The sequence below is a fragment of the Misgurnus anguillicaudatus genome, chromosome 18 (assembly GCF_027580225.2).
Source record: "Misgurnus anguillicaudatus chromosome 18, ASM2758022v2, whole genome shotgun sequence".
NCBI lineage: Eukaryota > Metazoa > Chordata > Actinopteri > Cypriniformes > Cobitidae > Misgurnus > Misgurnus anguillicaudatus.
Genome location: NC_073354.2, coordinates 20213365 through 20233624, shown reverse-complemented (window position 1 = coordinate 20233624; position 20260 = coordinate 20213365). Strand labels below are relative to the sequence as shown.

The following is a 20260-nucleotide window of genomic DNA, read 5'->3' as shown; positions in this document are numbered from 1 at the left end:
TGTTCCACAATACTTGGAAAAAGAAAGCTGAGCATACAAAGATGCGTAGCATGCTGTTTTGGGACTCCATGTTGCCACAGAGATGTTTTACAAATTTACTTCATAGCACTGAGAGCCTTTTCTACTGTACTCAAACTCTGTCATAAGTTAAAATGCCATTTTAAAGTATTAAATTATGTGCGGTAAATGTTGCAGAAAGCTGACAGCTCACTAGCACATTTTTCAATTATAGTCAGTGATTATCAAAGGCTTATTTTATTTAATTACTACATCAGTTTGTCACCCATCTTCATTTTTAAGCCCTGAGTGTGACAGACCTCACACAAAATATGGCAAAATTTGCATGTGATATCCATCACAAAATCCTGTTTCAAGTTGGCCAACGGGACTCCGGCTTAAACTAGGCATGACATAAATCATGTGTCCGTCCATATAACGAAATAAACCACCCAAGGGCAATTTTTGAGAACTAGTCCCTCTTGAACACACACATTAACAACTCTCAAACTGTCAACCCTGCAAAGGATACCAACCGTAGACCTTCTGCGTTTCATTATGACGCTCTCCCGCCCGAGAGCTGCACATTCAGCTGGATTGGGCGTCTCCCGTTTTACTCGTGGCCACATGGGAACATCTGCTGCTTTTAGTCCAGAGTTGGACGTTAGGGAGATAGGACTGCAGTGAGTGATTGTATATTTACTCAGTTGGTTCAAGAGTGCACGCTAAGATGAGGGGCCTGGACGATTATGACCAGCTTTACATCTTTCTCCTGCTGCGAGGGAGAGTGCATGTTTGTATATTTCTGCCCGAGGAAACATCTGAAGATCTTCACTGTAACATTCATAAAGTCTAATGTTTAAACCATTAGGGTGTCCCATGGTCTGTTTTTGGAAGGTATTACTGTGAATGATGGTCAGCATGTTTCATACTTATTAATGGATTTTAAGATTAATGATGTACACCACACTATCATTCAGAAATGTTGAGTCTTTTTGTGAACTAAAGTTACAATGAACTGTGGGCTGAACACTGGATTATTTGACAGTAAACCTTATGACAACTGACAACTCAAAAACAAAAATACTAAACATGTCACATATCTTTGGAAAGCTTGTGATTCGAATGATTAAACCCTTTTAAGATACAATCAACACAACAGGTACAATTAGTGACCTTTTTAGGCATTTTTTAGCCTTTTTAGGAATGCTAAGGGGTTAAAAGCTATTTAATCTAAATGTGTATGCTTAAAAGGATCGTTCACCCTCAAGTTGCTACAAACCTGTATACATTTTTTTGTTCTGCTGAACACAAAGGGAGATATTTGTAATCAAACAGGAAACAGGCGCCCCATTGACTTCCATAGTAGAAAGAAAATAATACTATGGAAGTCAGTGGTGCTCCAAAACTATTTTGATTGCTCAAAATATCTTTCATTGTGTTCAGCAGAACAAATACATTTTTACAGGTTTGTAACAACATAAGGGTGGGTGAATAATTAAAGGATTTACATTGTGGTTGATCTATCCCTTGAAAAGTTTGATGTTATTTTTATAGACAAAAAAATAGCTATGCCTATAGCTGTGTCCCAATTCCAGGACTGCAACCTTATAAACATGAGACCTTAAAAGGTGAGCACTTGGTCTTTCTAGGTGGAAGCCTCAGAAGTTCGCAAAGAGAACTGAAATAAGACGGTCTTAGCCTGACATTGTCATACTCAATTCTAGTCAGAATATGAGTCTGATACCGCTCCATTGAGCTATAATTATGAGGCGTGTCTCAATCGAAAAATGCCTCTGCACTCAATTGGATACACCTACGACCAATCAGAGCAACGGAGTGTGTGACGTATGTTGAAATTACGTCTTTCGCAGCCTGACCGAACTGCTAGTTACTTCGCTACAATGACACTAACATCATTGTGATTATACTAAGTCTGAGTTAGCGAACGTACATCAACACCTACTATGTTTACAACATTTTGTATCACAACATTAAGTATTTACTAAGTCATACAGTAAGACTATCTCTTACCATTTGTACGTTAGGTGAACTTCATCCACGACGATACCCATTACGTTGGCTTGAAAGTATTGGAGCCTAGCACGTCCCTCCACTTATTCAGCAACCACAATTCCGGGCTTCCGAAAAGAAGCTGGCAACGGCCGCTAATTATATCCATCTCGTCATGCACGCCGGGTTGCATCGCCATGATACCAATTTCAGTTGCGACCAACTTTTGCCGAATCCCGTAGGAAGGACGGCAAAAACATCAACAAATGTCTTGCTCACGTTTCTCTGTTCCTCTTTTAAAATCAATGCTCTGTCGTTATCTTTTAGAACAGACTCAATGTCAGAATCCACACATCTGAATTCTACAGCGGCAGCCATTTCGTTGTAAACAGATTCAACACACGCGCTCTTTGGTGATGTGGTTCATTACGTTACTGTTGATCATCTGTCCATCATCGTATAAAGCCCACCCTGACAATTTGATTGGTTCGACCAGCTTTGGGTCTAGCATAGTAGCTCCTCAACGGAGACCGATCTTCCCGTTCTCAAAATGTTGTGGGCGGGGCTAAGATCGTCTGGCACCCAGGCTAAGACGGTCTAACCTTCGGAGGACCCATAATTGGCGTCACCTGCTGCACTCGCCCACCGCGCCTGTCAGCAGGACACAGCGGAGACGTTTCTGACTTATTAATTTATTTTAGAAAATATGACACGTTGATGTAGATTAAACTATTCACCAGTATATCAAATTAATCAACCTTAGAAATATACGCAACATAAAAAGAATAATATTAACACAAAATATAACTTAAAATACTAAAACAGTGACAAGAAAAATGTTTTCTGATAAATACACTTTTTTTATTTAAGAAAGGTTTTAATTGTTTATTTTAGATTATCCACCCATTATATTCAGCCGTTACTGACGCGCAATGACTATTGGGATGTCCTCGGCTGTTAAGGATCCATTGGTTCTATCCTTAACAGTGCAAAGAAATGAGGACGCATTTTGAGGCTTCATTCTAAGCATCCTTTGAATTGGGACGACCTTACTAGCCTTAAGTCGCGCTGCTGTGATGCAATCGGTCTTAAAATACATCCTTAGAAGTTCGCAGTCTTTGAATTGGGACACAGCCAATATGTTTTTTTTTCATTTGAAAACTAAATTGTTGTTTTGTTTTTAAAATGCATGGCTTTTAAATTTGTGACATCTCAAAAAGATGGCAAGATTTCATTTTTTTTTACAATTCAAGGCAAAGGTTAAATTGATAGTGTTTGTTACACTGTAGCTTGCAGATATGAACTAATAAAAAAAATACATGAGGGAAATGTGAGACAGCAAGCAAGAATGTGAACTAAACCACTGACATGCTTGAAACAAGATGCAAAGATGATCAGATGCAAAACCCTCTTAAAGGGATAGTGCACCCAAAAATGAAAATTCTGTCATCATTCACTCACTGTCATGTAGTTACAAACCCTTATAAATTTCTTTGATCTGATGAACCACGAAGGCAGATATTTTGATGAATGTTTGTAACCAATTGAATCGGCCTGGAAAAATAAATTGTTAGATTAATCGATGCAATGGAAAAATAATCGCTAGATTAATCGTAAAAAAAAAAAATCGTTTATCCGAGCCCTACTTCTGAGCATAATTGTTCTGTGTTTTTATAAGAAATACAGGAGGGTCTAAATTCTTTCTCTAACTTCTCGGCCCTTCGGGAGTTTATATGTTTATCTCTCAATGCCCCCTCCCACATTTTACTTGCACAAGGTCTTTGTGGAATGCATGATTATTGTGAGGTTATGGTTTCCCTTGGCCTAAAGCGCTCTGGGTCTCTTAGGTCATTTGGTTTGGTGAGATTCATTAGATTGCCTCATACATCTCCTCAGCAGTAACTGCGAGATCTGCAAGAGCTATCCAGCTTGCAACACTTGGCGTCCAGCTGAAATCCCTCATGTTAGGGATTCTCCCCAGGCTTTGTTTTCAAACACCGCCGCTATGTTTGAGCTGATAGTGCGAGTTAACCAATGCAATGTTATTGCAGCCTGGTCAAATGTTGAATTTATCAAGAAAACTCTTCAGGGAACGATTTGAAGAAGTGAAATGTTTTAGTTGTAGCAGATTTTAAAGTTATTGTAGATAGACGAGAGACTTTGCCTGAGGCACGTAAATATTTTGGGGATTTACGTTGCAGGCATTCCTAACTTTTTGTTTTGTTTGTTTCTCATAGTTGTTGATACCAATGACCGATTTCTGCGAAAGATCACCATTGGCCAGGCCAACACTGAAAAAGGCCATGCCCGCCAGGTACGTCCTTTTAAACTTTGAATATAGTTAAGCAGCATTTTCGATTGTGATCTTTAATGCAGTTTTCTCAATCATTATTTGTTCCTCTATATCCTCTATACCTTTGTATATATTTCTTTAACTGGAATCTGTTAAGTACTGCAGTATGTCAACAGCTGTCAGAAATAATGACTCCTAAACCAAATCAGGCAGATAACGGCATGCACCTCAATGGGAAACAGGCTAAGTAAAAGCAAATGTTTCCAGAAGGGGAGAAAAAAGCGGTATTGCTTGCATAGCAGTCCTCGTGAGCTAGCCAAGCATGTGCTTACATTCACCCCAAACCCCTTCCCCACTGTACCAAAACCACTGAAACGTGCACTACGGCACAGCAGGTTTGTTCTCGGGGAGTATTCAGTTTAACATACATGCACACATTGTGAAGTTTTGTGTTTGAAATGGAAAACTTTTTAAGTCAAGCAACTTATTGCACCTTTTTGCATCAAATATACAGAACATATACAGACATGATGCATTTTCACATTATTTAAATACATTTAAAGAGTTTAATATGCATAGTCTTTTAAACTTGACAATTAGGGTCCTGTACGTGCAGCTATATGGCAGGTGTCAATGACACAAGTGATGTCTATTAAACGGCCCATCATTTCTCTTGATAGGGCATCTGGCCTCCAGTCATTTGCTCCCAGCTGTTTTATTATAGAAATATTTATTAGCTGAGAGTTAAACCAGGACAGTTCCAGCTGGAGTTGATATGGACACATGGGAACAGTTTGTGCACATACTGTACAGTACAATAAGGAACCAGTGCTGGCAGATGGGTGTGGGAGTGTCTTACGAATCACTGTCTGAGTCATTTTAATGGAAATCACCTAAATTATTAGCATTGTGTGATGGGTAAGTATGTAACTTCTTCTTGTGTTTTTTCTTACAGACCCAGTTTGATATAGCCGTGGCCAGTGAGATCATGGCTATCCTGGCTCTGACCGATGGCCTGGCTGACATGAGGGCCAGGTTGGGACGTATGGTCGTGGGCAGCAGCAGAAACGGACAGCCGATCACTGCAGATGACCTGGTGAGTGTGTTAGGGATGTAGCCAACCAATTGTTTACCAAACATCTGGGATTGATTCATTTTTGTTTTAACATTAATGTTGCATATATCCCGCGGGTCCCCTTACATGGAAGTTGCCATTTCGCACCAGCAAGTTTCTGCAGTAGCCCTAAACAGACGAACGGTTCTACAGAGCGCGTTTTTGTTTTGTTACTTTGTCTCAGGCAATGACGTGTTTATGTGGCTGCTTCCTTAACTTCACTATGTGTTTCGAAAGGAGGGGTGAGCTGTGGACTGAGACATTGGTTGCAATTCACAGTGTCACCGCTGTCGCTAAAAGTCCTACATTGCACCTTTAATGGGGATTAATTAAAGGAAAACACCACAGTTTTTCAATATTTTACTATGTTCTTACCTCAGCTTAGACTAATGAATACATCCCTATCTTTTTTCAATGCATGCACTTAATCTTTGTACAGCTTGTCGTGACTGTGTTAGCATTTAGCCTAGCCCCATTCATTCCTTAGGATCCAAACAGGGATGAATTTAGAAGCCACCAAACACTTCCATGTTTTCCCTATACTGTACTGTTTTATTTTTTTTATAAATTTCAGCACTATTTCACTTTTTTTTGTATTAATTTTTAAACTGTCTGTCGATTAATCAGCATTTACAAGCCAACCTATCGGTCAACCTCTAATATTCACTCACTGGAGTTATTTGGATTAATCATGGATATGTGTGCCTTTTGGAGCTTCACCATGTTGGCTCCCATAAAGGAAGATAACATGATGGAATTTTAATAAAAAATAATTAGTTTGTGTTTAACTGATGAAAGGAGGTCACATACATCTGGGATGTCTTGAGAGAAGAAAAAAATACTTTTTTAAGAGAGGCAACTTTACAATGAGGATGATCTGCTTTAAATCTTTTTAAAGAAGTTGCTTTTCTGTCCAACTGTTTGAACATTTGTAGTTCCTGTAGCTCATGGGGTAGAGCATTGGGTTAGCAGCGCAAAGGTCATGGGCTCAGTTCCCAGAGAACATGCATACAAGTGACATTTAAGCTTTTCATTTACTGAAAGTTCGTTTGGATAAAAGCATCTCCCAGATGCCTAAATGTCGTGAGCAGTCCTGAGTCCTATATCTGATTTAACTCTTGACCACCCTAGTTTTACAGGACTTGCTTTAGACCAGTCATTTAGATAACCATCTGAGTAAATTATGTAGCATATTGTGTGCCTAATGTATTTTAAGCAGAGCTGTCTGTACCGTAACTGTTAATAGAGTTATTTGATGATTTCAACATACATTTTGACATTTTTTTCTCTCTCATTCAGGGTGTAACCGGGGCTCTGGCAGTCCTCATGAAAGATGCTATTAAACCCACACTGATGCAGACAGTAGAGGTGAGACCCTTTCCCGATTCATGCATCTCTTGCTCTTAGTATATTTTACTCAGTCGCTCACTATTTTTTTTTAACATTCTTTCACACGCATACACACACACGCATAACCACACGCTCAGCGCTCATATCTTGATAGAGACTCCCAAACTTGATACTCTCAGCGTTGTTGAAGCTGTAGAATGTTAAGCCATGAAACAGAAAACTCACACGTCAACATGAATACATCTGGTTTTGGTTTTGGCCCAGTGGGTGTGTGTCTCGCTCTCCGACTATCACACCCTGAACACCACGAGAAACTGGAAATGAGAAATAGGCAGTGGTGAAAAGCCTGATTGTTGGAATGCTTTTCATCTTTATGGCTTTTAAAACATGCTAATGACTTGAGTGATGTTTGGCGTGTACATGTGTGCATGAATCGGGAGCGATGCGTATGTTTTTAGAGAGTGGCTGCAGAATTGCTTTGTGGAACTTTTCCTGCCTGGTTTCCTGTTTCTTTTGCGAGGAGGAATCCTATCAGGACAGAACAGGCAGCAAGGGGTTGTGGGAATATTCTTTGTGCATGGTGATATATTATTCCTGATGGGATTGGGTTTTGTGTGTGTGTTCGAGTGAGAAAGTGTAAATGATTTGACAAAAGGACTTGCATGTTTACGCATATTTGATTTACATTAGACAAAAGATTTTCTATTTGAGAGGGTAGTGTTGGTTGGATGCGGTACGTTTAGTGAAGTGAGGTTAAATGAATTTGTTTATGTACATAGTTTACTATAGTTTGAATATGCAATTACTAGTGAGTAATATACATTCACACAACTCCACCACTAGAATTTATGGGGACTGAGACACAATTATATGTTTGGGCTCCAGCCCCATATACCAAAGAAATGTTAAAATTTATTTTAATAAAAATACTGAAAGACAAGTCTACACGTAACACCAGATTATCAGCCCAAAAATTAAACCATAAATTTTGCCTTTTAAACAAACATAACCACCCCTTGCTACTGCCTGGTGGTCTCACTAAGTTTTTCCTGTTTTCTAACTGTCCTGGATTTGTCATGTCACATTTCTCCTGTTTTCCACACACATAAGGTCAAAGGTGTCCAGTCCAGTCTGGTGGCATCTATTGATATGATAGTTTTCTTACGCAAAGATTTTCCAGAGGGAAGTTCATTGGAAAACCAAATACCCTAAATTTCCATTCACACACAGCTGTTGACACCAGCTATGAACATGAGCAGTTTCATTCTTATGTGATGCATTGATAAAATGAGTTTGAAGATGAATCAAAATCTAAGTTCTGTTCTAAGTGTCTGTTGATTGGAATGAACATGGTTTCCACGGGTCCTTGAAATCCTTGAAAGTTTGTGAATCTGGGGGAAAAAATTCAAGGCCCTGGGAAGTTTTTGAAAATATACATACATAGATACAAGTCATTGAAAATGCTTAAATCTATTTTATGCAAGAAGTTTTATGGAAAAAATCTATATTATTCCCTGTGTAGTGTAGGATAATATCATAAAAATTCTAGACTTTTTAAGCACACGTGCTAAACTGTTCACTTTAAATGCTTATATATTCTGTATGTGAATGTTGATTCATACCAAAATGCATAGTTGTGTTTGACACATGAAAATGTCTCAGGTTATGTATGTAACTGTTGTTCCCTGAGAAGGGAACGAGACGCTGCGTCTCCCTTGCCATACTTTGTGCATCCCTGCATCTTTGGCAATATTTCAGATAGCGATATACTTCCTGGCTCCTTCATCACCCTGTCTTTGTCATTAAGCCTCACCATTCAGAGGCGTCATGCCCATTCAAACTGAGGGGGCACCTGCCCCCTTGGTTTTTTTGAGCCAATGGATTTGGCATCCAACCTCAAAATCAAATAAGCGTCCATTAATCTGTTATTTGACTTTTAATCTGTTTAATATGCACAATATTATACATTCTGTGCCTGCATCCTCGTCACTTTTCGGAGATTTTCGCCGTTTTGATCATGTTACATTACTTTTATTCTGGCGGCAGCTGGCGCTGCAGTCAGCGCAGTCGCAGACGTCATCAGCGTCTGGGCGCACTCACAAGCTCTCTGCTGTTGCTGGCTTGCTGCTGCATTTGGCTATCTGAGGAATTAAAACGTGTTAGAAACGCTCACAACATTTCCAAACCCCAGTACGGTAATGTGCAGTTAACCTCCTCTGTGTAGAAAATGTATGGTTTTAAATGTGACCGTCTCAACGTTATATTAGTAGAGATTCATCTTCTTGGCACAACGCCAAAGTTTGCCAGAGTTCACGCGGGCGCGGAATCTCACATGCTCACATGAGGTAAAATTTTATGCAAAAATCCGTTCCTCTAATAATTTTATCTAAACATATATTTTTAAAATCATTATTGAACATTAAAATCAATCACGTGGCTATAGCTTATGTCATTTTCGTTGTTTATATACTTTATGGATTTAAAATTACATTAATTGTATATGATAATGCAGTTGTTGTGCAAAATGCATTAATGACACAATTAAAGAAGCCACTAAGACTTAAATAAAACATGCCGTTTCAGATGTAAATATGATGCAAATGGGTCATTATTCCGATTGAATAGTATTTGATATTAAAGTTAGTCATCACTCTTATTTTGGAGGTGTTTGCATGAAAGCAGGGGTTTTCAGATTGGTAGAAATGTAAGTGCCATGGAAAAGACTGAAAGCTCTATAATATTTCGTTTGATGTCTGTGTATGCACAAATTTCTGTGAGCTGTTGACACTGTGCCCCCTTAAAAAAAATTGGTGCATGACGCCCCTGTCACCATTGGTTGAATTCGATATAAGCATTCAGACGCAATTACCCCTGGAAGCGTCCCCAAAGTGTCACTGCAGTGATGCAGCACGAGTTCCCTCAGAAGGGAACTATAACAATATATCTTAAAAGGTAACACGATGTAACCTTGCTCTCACTTGAAATGTGTCTCCACATTTAGTCCTTGAGTTTGAAAGGTTCTTGAATTTGAAGTTAACTAATTAAGTCACAACCTCGAACTTCGAATTAAAAAATGTCACGTCTGGTCGGCTTGGCAAGCGGGAAAAAAAAGTGTTGAGTGCTCCGAGTCAACATCATCTGAACTGAGATTCGTTACAACTTATTTCAGTTGCTTAAGAGTTATGAAAACAGCATTTAAACATGACTTATTGGAGTATAGTCTCACAATCTCGTCTGACGGTAATAAAGCGTGTTTTTAAGGTGCAAAGTACTAACAGATGTTTATCTGACAGAAAGTTTCGTTTTATCAGGTATGTGCGTGTACCATATTTTTTCACTGGCAGCAAAACTAACATGGCAGGGCATCCCCGGGTTCAAGGTTATATATAAAAGTCTAGTCTTGCACAGCAACCTGTTTTCAAAAAACCCCAGTAAAATCAAGAATCAAATCAAACCGTGACCTTAGAATCGAAAACGTAATCGAATCGAGGATTTGGAGAATCACACCCCAGTATGAATTGTATTTATAGACTGCGTGAATGCATAAAGATACTATTAATACTAAATTTGCACTGTCTACAAGCTGACCTATCATGCATTTTATTTAAAAATAAAGGTCCTAAGGTGGAAATTTCTTCTGTAGAGATTTTAGTTTTTTTTGTACTGTAAATATGAGACAGTCCAACACAAAAATACAAATTTTCTAAATTGCACATAGCTTAGAAGCCACAAAATACATGTTTCCAGTAATAGAAAAATGTATTGTGCCAACATGTATTGTGACTTCTGGGAATGCCTTTTCAATAATGAATCAAATAAAAAATGAAAAATCAGTTGAAGATGATTTAACTTGACAAGCCATCTGCAAATATGTCTACCTAAAAGGGTCACACCTAAATTTGAACTATTTTCGCTCCCCTCACTTGACTCCTTTTAACATGTCATTTTAATACCCAGAGGGCTGGTGTACATGGTTCATAATGTTTTGAATTATCAGTGCCTGCTGATGCAAAGGAGGATGCTGGGATGCACTGATAAATGTTTGGGTCATGAAGGAAGTCTTTCTCTTTCTCCATTGACTGAAAGCACATTTTACCTTAAACAGATTTGACTTCCTTTTCCTGAATTTAAATGACGACTTCACTCCATTTCTTTGTTTTGTGTGTCCTCTCTTTTCCATCTTCCTGTACTTTCTCCTTCCTGTCCCTTGAGCTGTCACGGCGTGTGTAGCCTTTCAGTGTTGTAGCCTTTTAGTTTTTGGGACATTTACAGATGGCCATAAGGTCACTGGTTCAAATCTCACATTTTCACATGGCTTCAAATGCCTTGACTCTTGATAATGAGAGTTTTTACAAAATTCATTTAGTTGAATGTCTGAATTTTTGTAAAATACATTAAACTCATATCTATTAGCATTGCATTGAATACATATATCCTATGGTTGGTGCTGTGTAATGTTAATAAATAGACCATTTATGTAGTCATTTTCAGGTAATACAATTTTGTTGGCACTAAGTGTGCATGTCTGACTCTGTGCAAGGTATTGTAATGCAGATCTAAGAGGAATTGTTTTTATTTATCTTCGTGCCAGGGCACCCCAGTGTTTGTGCATGCCGGACCTTTCGCTAACATCGCCCATGGAAACTCCTCCGTCCTGGCAGACAAGCTGGCCCTCAAACTAGTAGGGGAAGAAGGATACGTCGGTGAGCATGCACGCAAACACACAGGCATACAAACAAACACATTCATTTGAGCACCACAGCTGTTTTTTTAGCACACACACCGGCCAGACACAATGTCAGTGTGGGGGTAAGTTTAACCGACATCAGGGCCGGTTGTTTTTTTGGTTCAGGCCCTGCTCATGTGTCGAGTGGTTTCACATGCTCAGCCACTGGCTTAGAGCTCTAGGAAACCACTACTGCTTACGTAAAGCCAAGCAAGGAACCGGATCCTTTATCTTAAAACCCAGAGGAATGTTTTGTTTTTAAGCCGAAGCCAGTTAATCCTATAAGTACCTGCACACCTGAGCATACATACCCATGCAAAACACACATTCACTACAGTATCCTCAGCAGTAATGGGTTTTATGACATTTCGTTATAGTTGTGGGGACTTTTTTTAATTGTCTTTTTAAGCATACTGTGGTTCAAAGCACACACACACAAACACACTCAGGTTTATTTCAGTATGTTGTGAAAGAAATGTCTCTATTTGCTTCCATTATTTCATATGAGTCTTATGAAAGTTTCTATCCCTCACACAAAGTTGTATACGTTGTAAAGTATACAGTATATATACGGTACGGTTTCATCATACGCACGTGCGGTGACGTGATTACGCCTCTGGTCGGAACTTTACTAACGGTTTCAGTTTTTTTAATGGTTTACTAGTTGCTTAACTGAACTCTTAAACAAATACCTGGTAATTTATGTGTTGTTTATTTTGCTTGTTATATAAATAAACTACTTTAAAATTACTTTGTTGTTATTTGTCTTAGCTGAGTTTACCGGAAGTTACGTTTTTTCCACCACAAAAGCCGTTACATAGACATAGGTGTGAAGAGTTTGGTTCCAAAACGCAATATATCCATTTTAACAAATTTTCTGTAAAAACGTATTTTCTATACCAAGAAAGTGACAAGATGAAAACCACTATTTTCTATTACAAACTTTCACATAACATCTCTAGGTTATAATAACATTAAAAATTTAAATCCAGAATTTGATTTTTAAAGATTTATTATAAAAACTGGTTATTTTTTTCGGCAAAATGCAGTAAAACCATGACAAGTTTTTTTGTAAAAGCTATAAATCTATTGAATCAATATATTAATGTGCATTCATCTTTGCCATTTGTATATTCATTTAGTTGACTAGTTGTATACACGATTAAAAAATAACCATTAATGGCACTAATTAAAACACTAACTTGGGACGTCTTCGCTGAACTTTTTCAGTAAAATGTTTTGGTCCTGCTCGATTTTCGTTGACTTTGGATAAAATAATGGAAAGTTTTTCATAAGATTCCCTGGGGGTCAATGTGTTAGCATGACAGAAGCTCGATACTGTTGTGTCAGAACAAGCAACAGCCGGCATTTTTCTTTTACCCTAATGACTCTCACGTAAATTTCTTCCCCGCCACAAAAAACCATCACAGGTTTATCAATGCTATCAAATATTATTTTGTTTTTGTTTGTTTGTTGATCACGAAGTACAAAGTAGATGAGGAAAACTAGGGTTCCGTATACTCAACGCACTGAAAAAAGGGAGAAAAGTAGGGCTGCAACTAAAAATTATTTTAATAATCGATTAATCTGTCGATTCCTTTTTTTTATCCGATTCATCGATTAATCGAAAAAATAAAGCATTCATTTCCAACCCCTTATTCAAAACAGAAATCTGTAGAAATTGCTCAAACATGTTGCTCCTTGAACATACCTGAGCTGTTACAATAATAATAAAATAAAATAAAAATGGACTAACACAAAAATACACATGTATGCTTTACATCTGCCAAATATATAGACTTTTTTATGATGCATTTCCCATCAAGAAGCCTCTCTTGGTGGGATCAAAAAGATAGTATATGAGAACACTCTCAGAAATAAAGGTACAAAAGTTGTCACTGGACAGTACCCTTTCAAAAAGCTACACCTTTGTACCCAAAAAGTGCATATTAGTACTTCAAAAGTACATATTGGCAGTTCAAAGATACATATTTGTACCTAAATTGTACATATTAGGACCTTTTATAAATGGTACTGCCCCAGTGACAGCTTTGTACCTTTATGACTTTATGTGTTTTCCCTGATCAGATAGCTATCTCATTTGTTAAAACTGTTCCATTTACATTTGGCCACATAAATGCGTCTTGTGAAAATGGAAAATGCATCTTCTACTCCCACACAAAATGCAAATACACCATTCATTAACCTTCGCCTTAAAAAAATGTAAGACTATGTTTATGCAACAAAAGGCGGCACTTACTGTATGTTGCACTGTATGTTCGGCCAGCATGTGCGTCTCCGTGCTTGGCATGAGCTGGAGCGCACAGTACAGAGCAGCAGGAGAGTGACGGCGCGATAATTTATTGTACAGGTCCATGACGGGGAAAAGCGTTCATACAACTCTCTATCAAAGTTTTATTTCCTTGTTTAATATCATTGGACTTTGTCATTTGAGTTTTTATTCGTTCTAGAAACTTTTTTTACCCGCTGTCGTCGCTCCATAAAGCATAGCGTGTCGTTTTTGTTTGTTTACCTCTTTTCCGGCTAACTTCTAGGTGACGCGCTACCTCTGCTGTTTTTTAATCTTTTCACCGCCCTGCCTATGAGGCGGCGAACGAAGTAGGCGATTTGGGACGCAGCGCGAGTGTGTTCACTCCGCTCCGCACTTAACTGAAGTTTTTTTTTTTATTAAACGTCTCTGCGTCACGCGACACAACGAATCGATTATGAAATTCATTGCCAACTCTTTTAGTAATCGATTTTTATCATTTTAATCGATTCGTTGTTGCAGCCCTAGAGAAAAGATGACAAAAAGAAAGGATGAGTTTCCTGCTATGGCTCAAGTGGAAGGGGAGTTTACCCTAAAAACTTGACACATCAGTTTATATTTTTATACAGTTTTAAATACAAGAAGCATACTGTAAAATAAATAAATACTGTAAGCATATAATGAAAGCCACTTAAAGGGATTTTCTCAGTCAAATATCAAAATTACCCAATGATTTACTCACCCTCAAGCAATCCAAGATACATATGTCCATCATCTTTTAGGCAGGGACATTTGGAGTTATTTTCGTAAATTCCCTTGCTCTTTCAAGCTTTATAATGGTAGAAAACAGGGAACAACTTCTGACATTAAACCCCCAAAAAACAAATCAAGAGGCAAACCACACAGCTCCAATGAGTTAATAAAGGTCTTATGCAGGTAATCAATGCGATTTTTTTTTGTTTATTAAGAAAAATATCCAACTTTCAATATCCAACTTTTGAATTATGTATTTCAAACTTTATAAACCATCTTGGACTCACACGATTCATAAGAGTCAATGCGCAACGTACCCATGGCAACCAATACTAATTGCTCACTATGCTAAAACTCTCTTTGAGTCAAAGATGCCATTGGTACTGGAAGCTAGTTATTATAGTTTATAAAGTTTGAAATAATTATATTTTTCTTACAAAATCGCATCAATTACCAGCAGAAGACCTTTATTACCCATTGGAGCCGTGTGGATTACTTCTAAAGCCAAAAAAGTCCATCTATCCTTCACAAAGTCAAAAGTTGTTGCCTGATCCCAGTTTTCTCCTATTATAAGCTTGGAAAGGCAAGGACATTTACTAAAATAACTCCAAATGTGTTCGTCTGAAAGATGTCGGATTGCTTGAGGCCAAGTAAATCATTGGGTAACCTTGATATTTGATTAAATCAGTTGACGATTTTTTACTATATTTTTGAGGCATTTTAAAATACTTAACCCACCCAAGTACAGCCCTACATACGTACAAACAAAATATTGCCATTTCTCTTTTCTTCATTCCATTTGCTCATCCCCATCCTTTTCACTCTCTGTCCCTTCCTCTCTTTGTCAGCGGCTGGGCTCAGAAACTTAAAGAATGCTGGGAATGGCTGAGGTCTATGTGGTCCATGCTAACTCTAGAGTAATCTCACGCATTCATCTCAGCACAAACTAAACGTGTATGAGCCCAGTAAAAACATCGCCTACTAAACCAGGCCAAGATTCGCACTGAGTTACAGCCTCTTATATTCTTTTGTTTTATGTCTATGTTTCTTCCAACATATAAGAAGTACATTTTTCTTCTGAAGGGAGACGTTAATAGAGCCCCCTGCAGACTATTAAAGAGGCTTTGATTTACTACTTGACAAAAAACGACCAGTTAACGGCCTTAAGCCGTTCGCGTTCCTTAATTCATGTCCATTTGAGGCATCAGCCTCAGCAGGAATTCTGGGAGTTGTGTTGACTTAAACACAATTTGAGTAAGGAGGGGGGTGTATGCGTTACCTGATGCCAAGGTATGTGTGCTATGTAGTGTTTTCGCAGTGGGTGAGAGGGAGGATTTGGCCTATCAGCTGATTACACACAACAGATCCTCTTCACAGGAAAACCACTGCATTGCTTAGGAATACTGGAATGATGTGATTGTAACCTTTGGTCTACCCAAAAGAAACTGATTACGCTCGGCCTCAGACTGATAGATGGTCTGATAATTCCAGATTTGGTGCAATGCGAATTCTTGGAAGGCAACAACATACTCCTCATCTCACATTCCCCGCAGCATTTACAGCTGTAAATCTGTGTCTGGCTGGTGAATGGATGACGTGAGAATGAGTGATGTAGATTGTTTATGTGTTCTCAGTCTCTTTGTTGAAATCCTTTGAGGGTGATTTGCTTTGTTATGGCACCTGGCTGGCCCAAGGTCATGAGCATTGCCTTCAAGATTACATTCTCATTCAGTCATTGACTCTTATTACAGTGTGAATGCTTTTACTTTTCAATAGTATTTGTGTAAAACGGTTTGTTTCCTTTCCCCAATCCCAATTTCTTTATTTCTATCTGTTGAAAATATACTGTGGTTTACTCTTGTTTTTGTTTTTTTTACAATGACACTATGAGTTCAGTATCAGTTCGTATAACACACACATGCACGCATGTTCACAAACACACACACAGAAAGAGAGAGAGAGCTTCAGAAAATATTCCAGACCTCTCTGGTGGAAATAACAACATTACCCTTCCCTCCTGCTCCAAAAGCCTGGGAAGTAGCACAGCAAACTTGAAGGGTTCTGGGAAAAATGGATTCGTAGAATTACTCTATATACACTTTGTTCAGTGGTACGTGGGGATTAATACTGACCAGTTCAAACACAAACAGTACTGCCCTACAAAGGCAAAAGGCAGTAACTTTCTTTTTTTGGTTGAAAATGAGTTTTGGGCACATTCAAGACCTCCTTCATCATGTGGATAAATATTTTTAGTCAGTTTCATTGTTTTTATTTTTTGAGAAAATAACTAGAAGGACATAACTGATAACTAAAAGTGTAAACTAAAAAGTAATTTTTCTTAGTTCCACACTCTAGGGAGTAAGGAATAATTGACGACAGGCTGTTGAATTATTATAAAAAATAATGCACACTAGGCCGTTACACCTCGGGTGTTCGTTTTTTTCTCATCAATAATTTGACGGCCCGGAGTCAATTATTCCACTTATGCTACGGTTACCACACCTCAAGATATCGATCACATGATACATTTAAATGGATTCGTCCGGTTTTTGTACTTAAAATGCTATCGTGAGAAGGACTATTTGAAGAGTTTGGTTTCAAAACACAATAAATCCATTTTGACTAATTTGGGTAAAAACGTTTTCTATACCAAGAAAGTGACAAGATGAAAACCACTATTTTCTGTTACAAATTTGCACATAGCATCTTTAGGCTAGAAAAACATAAAAAATTCAAATCCATAACTTGATTTTCAAAGATTTATTATAAAAACGGATTATTTTTTCCACAAAATGCAATAAATCCATGACAAGTTTTTTTTTTCAAAATGCTATAAATCTATTGAATCAATATATAAATGTGCATTCATCTTTGCCATGTTATATTCATTTAGTTGACTAGTGATATACACTGATTAAAAAAATTAACATTAATGGCATTAACCAAAACAGTGACTTTGTCATATAGTCATTAAGTGCGTTTGCATGCACAGTCTTATGCCGATTATGCTTATTAAAAGCGCAAAGTAATGCATAAAAGTCTCCGCTCGACTTAAAGGAACACGCCCACATTTTGGGAATTTAGCTTATTCACCGTATCCCCCAGAGTTAGATAAGTCCATACATACCTCTCTCATCTCCGTGCGTGCTGTAACTCTGTCTGACGCAGCCCCCGCTAGCTTAGCTTAGCACAAAGACTGGAAGTGGGTGGCTTTAGCTAGCATACTGCTCCCAATAAGTGACAAAATAACGCGATCATTTTCCTATTTATGTGTTGTGATTTGTATAGTCAAACCGTGTACAAATAACAAGGTGATATGAGACACAGCGATCTTTTAACAGTATACATACTGAGAACTATATTCTCTGAAGACGAAGCACTGCCGCATGGGCGGAGTGATCTGCTCGCAGCACACGAGAAGCCCCTGGTGAGGAGCAGAGAGTTCGGTCAGAATTGTGCAAATCACTCCGAGATCACAGACAGAGTTACAGCACGCACGGAGATGAGAGAGGTATGTATGGACTTATCTAACTCTGGGGGATACGGTGAATAAGCTAAATTCCCAAAATGTGGGCGTGTTCCTTTAAGCAGTTGGCAAAGAAACTGCGAAAATAGAAACTGATGTTATATTTACAGGTTCTGCAGACACGAGAAGAGATACAACAGTAAAGCTTAACACAGATATGCCATTGGCTTTTTGAACGACTATTGTATTATAGGCTGTGACGTCACTGCCTGCGAGAAACCTGACAAATCACCAAGTCCCATGTAAATGCAGTTTTCTGCATAAACAGTATATTGATTTGCATGTAAACGCATGAAAACAGTTTTTTATAATAAGCAGATTTTTGATAGTTATACGCTTATTCTGTGCATGTTAATGTACTCATTGCTGCGGTTATACGTGGGACGTCGTTGTTTAACATTTTTCACAGCGATCAGCTGTAAAATGTTGTAGTCCTGCTCGATTTTCGTTGACTTTGAGTACAATTATGGAAAGTTTTTCCTAAGATCCCCTGGGGTCAATGTGTTAGCAGGACAGAAGCTTGATGCTTGAACAAGCAACCGGCACTCGGGTGCCTCTCGTATAAATTATTAGATGTTGATGGCTTACATTTCTTTCCCGTCACAGAAAACAACCACAGGTTTATAAATGCCATTAAAGTATTTTTTTTTTTTTGTTTGTTTGTTTGTTGATCACGAAGGACAAAGTAGATGAGGAAAACTAGGATACCTTGTACTCAACGCGCCGCCATTGTTTGTTTACAATGGGTGGAATGGTGCGCTGTAATTTGTTGAGCGGATTCATTGCATTCTGCAGAAAAGAAGGAGTGGCGTTTATTGCGTTTTGAGAAAAAAATGAGAAAAGATGACAAAAATAACACGGCGGATATTGGATTTTGCATAAAATTGAGAATTTACTTTTAAATACTGACTTGATACAAATATGATTTTGGCAGTAACTCATTTAAAAAAAAGGCGTTTATCGCGTTTTGGAACCAAACTCTTCATTTCTTCCGTGTCTCATCCAACGGCTTTTTGCTTGCTCCAAAACGTCATTTTGAAGCTAGCAATGGAGGCTTGAGCCGTTGATAGCATTCTAATGCAGTTATTAATGAAGTTATTAGAAAGAGTGACAGAGACACAGAGAGAGAAAGAAAGACAGATTGTGTGAATGATGCTACCTCTGTGCGTCTCTAAACAGCTGTTATTACCTCGGAAAATCGTCTGTCATGTTGTTTTTGTTAGTTCGTTATTACAGTTAACTATGTGAAGTGATATGGAACTGTAATGCGGTCAAGAGAGCTGCCTGGAACTACATTCGCCGTCTGTTTCCCAGAAAATAATTGCACACCTCAGAACGTTCATCAGCCAATCAGATTCAAGCATTCAACAGACCCGTAGTATAAGCTAGAAGTATATTTCTGTTTTTACGCATACGCGAGGGCCCATGTACAGTGCGTGTGGCTCAAAGTTCTTCATCAGAATAGTATGTGCGCACCAGTGGTGGGTCGTGACTGCTCATCCGAGGATGCGCTAATTCAAAATAAGTGTTCGGATTGTCACGTGTGTGGTTCCCTTTTCCTGCGTGTCGAGAGATCCTGTGGGCATCAAGTGTTTTGTCAAAATATGTGCCTGCTGCACACGCGTCAAAACGGTTTATAATAAGAGACGCTCACATTTCCAAAATACACCATAGACACTTCCTTAAGTTAACAGTAAACTTTGATTACGCATGAGTTTATGCGAGTATCTGGCAAACGCGAGCGTCTCTTTGATCATAAACCCTTTAGACGCATCTGCAGCAGGCACTTATTTTGGCATGACACGTGATGCACACACAATCTCTCAAAGCGCAGAACACATATTTTGAAATTACGAACCACACACATGACAAGCTACATACATCATGTGACTGTACACAAACCGGCAGATTTTTCCAACCATGCATACTTTGTATATGTAAGTTGTACATTCGCATACAGGACAATCTAGTATGTAGCACAAGAGATTGTGTTTTTTTTTTTTTTGTATTTTGCACATGCTTCGAAACGTCTGTGTTCACATACGAGTCAAATAAACTATACTTAATGCTGTGTGTTCAACTATGTAAAAAACAGACTATACTCCAAGCTTAAAGGTGTTTTGCTTTTGTAGGGCAGAGTAAATGTCTCTCACACCCCAGATAAACTTTGAATTGATAATGTGAAACAACGTAGTAGAATGTGAATCATTAGATGGCAT

The 20260-nt window shown here is 38.3% G+C and overlaps 1 protein-coding gene across 1 annotated transcript in view; it reads left to right on the top strand.

Moving 5' to 3' along the window:
- mthfd1l (methylenetetrahydrofolate dehydrogenase (NADP+ dependent) 1 like) overlaps positions 1-20260 on the top strand; it is a 52660-nt gene that overhangs the window by 13943 nt on the left and 18457 nt on the right. Inside the window, exons 17-20 of the mRNA XM_073856033.1 lie at positions 4248-4324; positions 5259-5399; positions 6717-6785; positions 11359-11470. Of these exons, the coding sequence (XP_073712134.1) occupies positions 4248-4324; positions 5259-5399; positions 6717-6785; positions 11359-11470 (399 nt within the window). The remainder of the gene's footprint in view (positions 1-4247; positions 4325-5258; positions 5400-6716; positions 6786-11358; positions 11471-20260) is intronic.